Source organism: Mastomys coucha, unplaced genomic scaffold (genome assembly GCF_008632895.1).
Source record: "Mastomys coucha isolate ucsf_1 unplaced genomic scaffold, UCSF_Mcou_1 pScaffold6, whole genome shotgun sequence".
In the NCBI taxonomy this organism is placed as follows: domain Eukaryota; kingdom Metazoa; phylum Chordata; class Mammalia; order Rodentia; family Muridae; genus Mastomys; species Mastomys coucha.
This window is the reverse complement of record NW_022196912.1, coordinates 70,281,129-70,285,091: the sequence shown is the minus strand read 5'-3', so window position 1 is coordinate 70,285,091 and position 3,963 is coordinate 70,281,129. Positions and strand designations below refer to the sequence as shown.

At 54.3% G+C, this 3,963-nt stretch overlaps 1 protein-coding gene across 1 annotated transcript; it reads left to right on the top strand.

Annotated features, from left to right (window-relative positions):
• Positions 1-355: 355 nt before the first annotated feature.
• Positions 356-3,605, top strand: Nfkbia (NFKB inhibitor alpha). Its single transcript, XM_031356804.1, has 6 exons — positions 356-701; positions 1,200-1,308; positions 1,659-1,869; positions 2,121-2,209; positions 2,320-2,580; positions 3,048-3,605. Exons 1-6 carry the CDS (start codon positions 475-477, stop codon positions 3,093-3,095), a joined length of 945 nt encoding a protein of 314 aa, XP_031212664.1. The 5' UTR covers positions 356-474; the 3' UTR covers positions 3,096-3,605.
• The last annotated feature ends 358 nt before the right edge of the window (positions 3,606-3,963 follow it).

Genomic DNA, 3,963 nt, shown 5'->3' with positions numbered 1-3,963 from the left:
GCTAAGAGGAACAGCCTAGCAGGTCTGCGTCCTTGGGATCTGCAGCAGCTTGGGACCCTAAACCAAAAATCGACGGTGGGAAACCCCAGGGAAAGAAGGGTTCTTGCAGAGGGCCGGGGTTACTGAGTGCAGGCTGCAGGGAAGTACCTAGAGGGAGGGGGCCTGCTCAGGAGGACTTTCCAGCCACTCAGGGCTCATCAAAAAGTTCCCTGTACATGACCCCAGTGGCTCATCGCAGGGAGTTTCTCCGATGAACCCCAGCCCTGGGTTTAGGCTTCTCAGTCGAGGACGAGCCAGTTCTTTTTCGAGTCTGACTGGCTTGGAAATTCCCCGCGCCTGACCCCGCCCCTGAGAAATCCCCTGCCAGCGTTTATAGGGCGCCGCGGCGGCGCTGCCGAGCCCACAACAGTCAGAACTCGCCAGCCAGCCGCCAGCAGCAGCCTGCAGCCTGCACCCGCTCTGCCCCGCACAGCCATGTTTCAGCCAGCTGGGCACGGCCAGGACTGGGCCATGGAGGGCCCGCGGGACGGCCTCAAGAAGGAGCGGTTGGTGGACGATCGCCACGACAGCGGTCTGGACTCCATGAAGGACGAGGAGTACGAGCAGATGGTGAAGGAGCTGCGGGAGATCCGTCTGCAGCCGCAGGAGGCGCCGCTGGCCGCCGAGCCCTGGAAGCAGCAGCTCACGGAGGACGGAGACTCGTAAGTGGCGGCGGGCACGGGTGGGGTCGCGCGGGGCCTGCAGCGCGCACGGGGCTCTCTGCACGACGGGGCGGCGGGGCTGCGAGCCGCTTGCCTCCCCATCCCCCTACCCCCTTTCCCGGGAGCCGGAGTAGCCGAGCGCAGGCCGGGGCCGGGGGGCGGGGCGGCCGCGAGGACGCAAAGTCCTGGCCTGGCGGAGTTTCAGCGCAGCCGCCGGGCGCCGCGCGGCCGCGAGGGGAAGTACAGGGCGTTCCGGGCGGCGGAGGGCGGGCCGGTCTGGCCGGCGCCCGCCCGGAGGGGGTGGGGCACGGAAAGTCCCTGGGCGTCTGCCAGGAACACTCAGCTCATAATAACCTCGCGGAAAACACCGCGGCCGCGGCCTCCAGAAACCCCGGCCTTGCGCAATCCCCCGCAGCCCGCGCCTCTCGGAGGGGAGGGCCCCCCCTCCCCACGCCGTGCGCTCACCACCCCTGGGGGGGTTTCCCTGTCATCCCTCAGGTTCCTGCACTTGGCAATCATCCATGAAGAGAAGACTCTGACCATGGAAGTGATTGGTCAGGTCAAGGGAGACCTGGCTTTCCTCAACTTCCAGAACAACCTGCAGCAGGTGCGCGCTTGCCCAGCGGTGCCCTCTTTGACCCCCGTGGTAGAGTCAGATGAAGCTCAGTCGCCCTCTCCTCCCCATCCCCCAAAGCGTTTCTAAATTAGTTGTCCCTGAATCCTTATCTGCCCTGGCCTTTTACAGTCAAATTAGCCAACGTCTTAGTGCAAGAAGAAAAGTCCCATGGGTTTGGTGAGGTCTTAATGACCCACCGAGGGCCTCCTGTTTGCCTGATCTCCTGTAGACAAATGGGAGGATCAGATTTCATAGTAGGAGGTGTCTGGGGTTCAGGGAAACTCAAGACTATGGGTTTGCTCCATGGCTTATCCCCTTTCTGTTTCCTCTTCCATTTGTAGACTCCACTCCACTTGGCTGTGATCACCAACCAGCCAGGAATTGCTGAGGTACTTCTGAAAGCTGGCTGTGATCCTGAGCTCCGAGACTTTCGAGGAAATACCCCTCTACATCTTGCCTGTGAGCAGGGCTGCCTGGCCAGTGTAGGAGTCTTGACGCAGACCTGCACGCCCCAGCACCTCCACTCCATCCTGCAAGCCACCAACTACAATGGTAGGTCTGCCGGATGAGGTGTAGGGAGAGATGGGGCCACCCGGGTCTAGGCTGGAACTCAAACACACAAAAAGTTCAGACAATGCGGACTTTTAAAAAGTCTCCTCCTTAATGCCTATATGGTATTCACTCAGAACCCAGGTTCTGAGTTCTTCAAAACTGAGGATGTTTATGGTTGTCCCCAAGACAATAGGCATGAGTTGTATGATGATTGAGACAAGTAGTTAACAGTTTTTGTCTTATTCCTCCAGGCCACACGTGTCTGCACCTAGCCTCTATCCACGGCTACCTGGCCATTGTGGAGCGCTTGGTGACTTTGGGTGCCGATGTCAATGCTCAGGTGAGTACTTCTCCCTTCCTCCTAAGCTCTGCTGCTGGCCTGGCTCTTACTGTGAGCAGATTTCCAGATGCAGCCCGTAAACACATCTGATTGATTGCCTTTGGTTTCAGGAGCCCTGCAATGGCCGGACAGCCCTCCATCTTGCAGTGGACCTGCAGAATCCTGAACTGGTTTCGCTCTTGTTGAAGTGCGGGGCTGATGTCAATAGAGTAACCTACCAAGGCTACTCCCCCTACCAGCTTACATGGGGCCGCCCAAGTACCCGGATACAGCAGCAGCTGGGCCAGCTGACCCTGGAAAATCTTCAGAAGCTGCCCGAGAGTGAGGATGAGGAGAGCTATGACACGGAGTCAGAATTCACGGAGGACGAGGTGGGTGCTCATTACTGCCGGAGTGGTCCATTCTCCCTCGCCACACTTAGGTCTGTTCCAGAACTGTTTTGTATCATAGGGATCTCAGTTACTTAACTTCTCAGACTCAGCTTGCAAAGCCAGGATCCCAAGAATTTGTCTCTGCTTTGCTTTAGTAGCTTACCCTTTTGGGTTGAGGAATGGGGAGGGCAGTAAGAGGAAATTCTGGAAGTTGAACCCAGGCCCTAACACATGGTAAGAGACACATGGTCTACCATTGAGTTACATCCCCTCAGTAGCTTAGACTTTTTTTTTTAAAGGAGAGAATCGCTAAAGAGAACTCCTACAGCCTGGTGCCCTTGCTCTGTTTAGGTTAAGGAGGAAAGAGTCCAAGAATAGGGGTTACTCGCAGAAGCAGCTCTCCCGCTATCACAATGTCTTGGCAAAGGTCTGGGAATCTAATATGCCTTTTCCCTCTCTTGTTTTAGCTACCCTATGATGACTGTGTGTTTGGAGGCCAACGTCTGACATTATAAGTGGAAAGTGGCAAAGAGAACGTGGACTTGTATATTTGTACAAATAAGAGTTTTATTTTTCTAAAAAAAAAAAAGGAAAAAGAAAAAAAAAGTGAGAAAGGGTGTACTTAGCACCACACACCACCCAGCGCCCAGCCCCAAGCATTCTACTGCGGTGATTCAGCTGTTGCTTTTGTGAAAATTGGAGAAACATCATTGAAATTCAAAGAAAATGTCCCATAAGGCTCACATTTGTGGGACTTTTTTTTTTTTTTTTTGAGATGATTTTCCAGAATCTAATGAAAGGACCACGTTTTATTTATTGTGCTTTTGTTTGACCCACCAAGACCCAGTAGCTGAGCCCAGTGTGTCCTCACATGTAAGAGCCAGGTGTTCAGTGGTATGTGCTTAAAAGTCGCCCCCGACTAAGGTGTGTGTCGCCTTCTTGTAAATGTTGTATATGGTGTATTTTGTTGGTAATTATTTTGGTACTTCTAAGATGTATATTTATTAAACAGATTTTTACAGACAGCATTGTCCTGCTCATTTGCTATCCTGAGTGGCTTGTTCCTGAGGATCAGAGGCTGGAGGGGGCAGCGTGCATGTTCTCAGCCAGCTGAGGAAGTTCAGAGAGCAGCTCTCACGTGGAAGCCCCGCCTCACAGCAAAGCTTTGCAGCTGCCTCCAACCCCTGTGTGGGAGGGAGCCTGCTACAAGGTGACAGGAAATGCCAACCTTGAGCTGGGGTACCAGCAAGCCACCTGGGCTGTCACTGAAGACTCTGTTACCATTTTCTCCTTGACTTAAGCTGTTTCAGAACCCCTTCTCGATAGATCTTAGTTTGGACAAGAGGAATTTGCTGAATTAGTTCGATATAGCTGGGAAAGTCC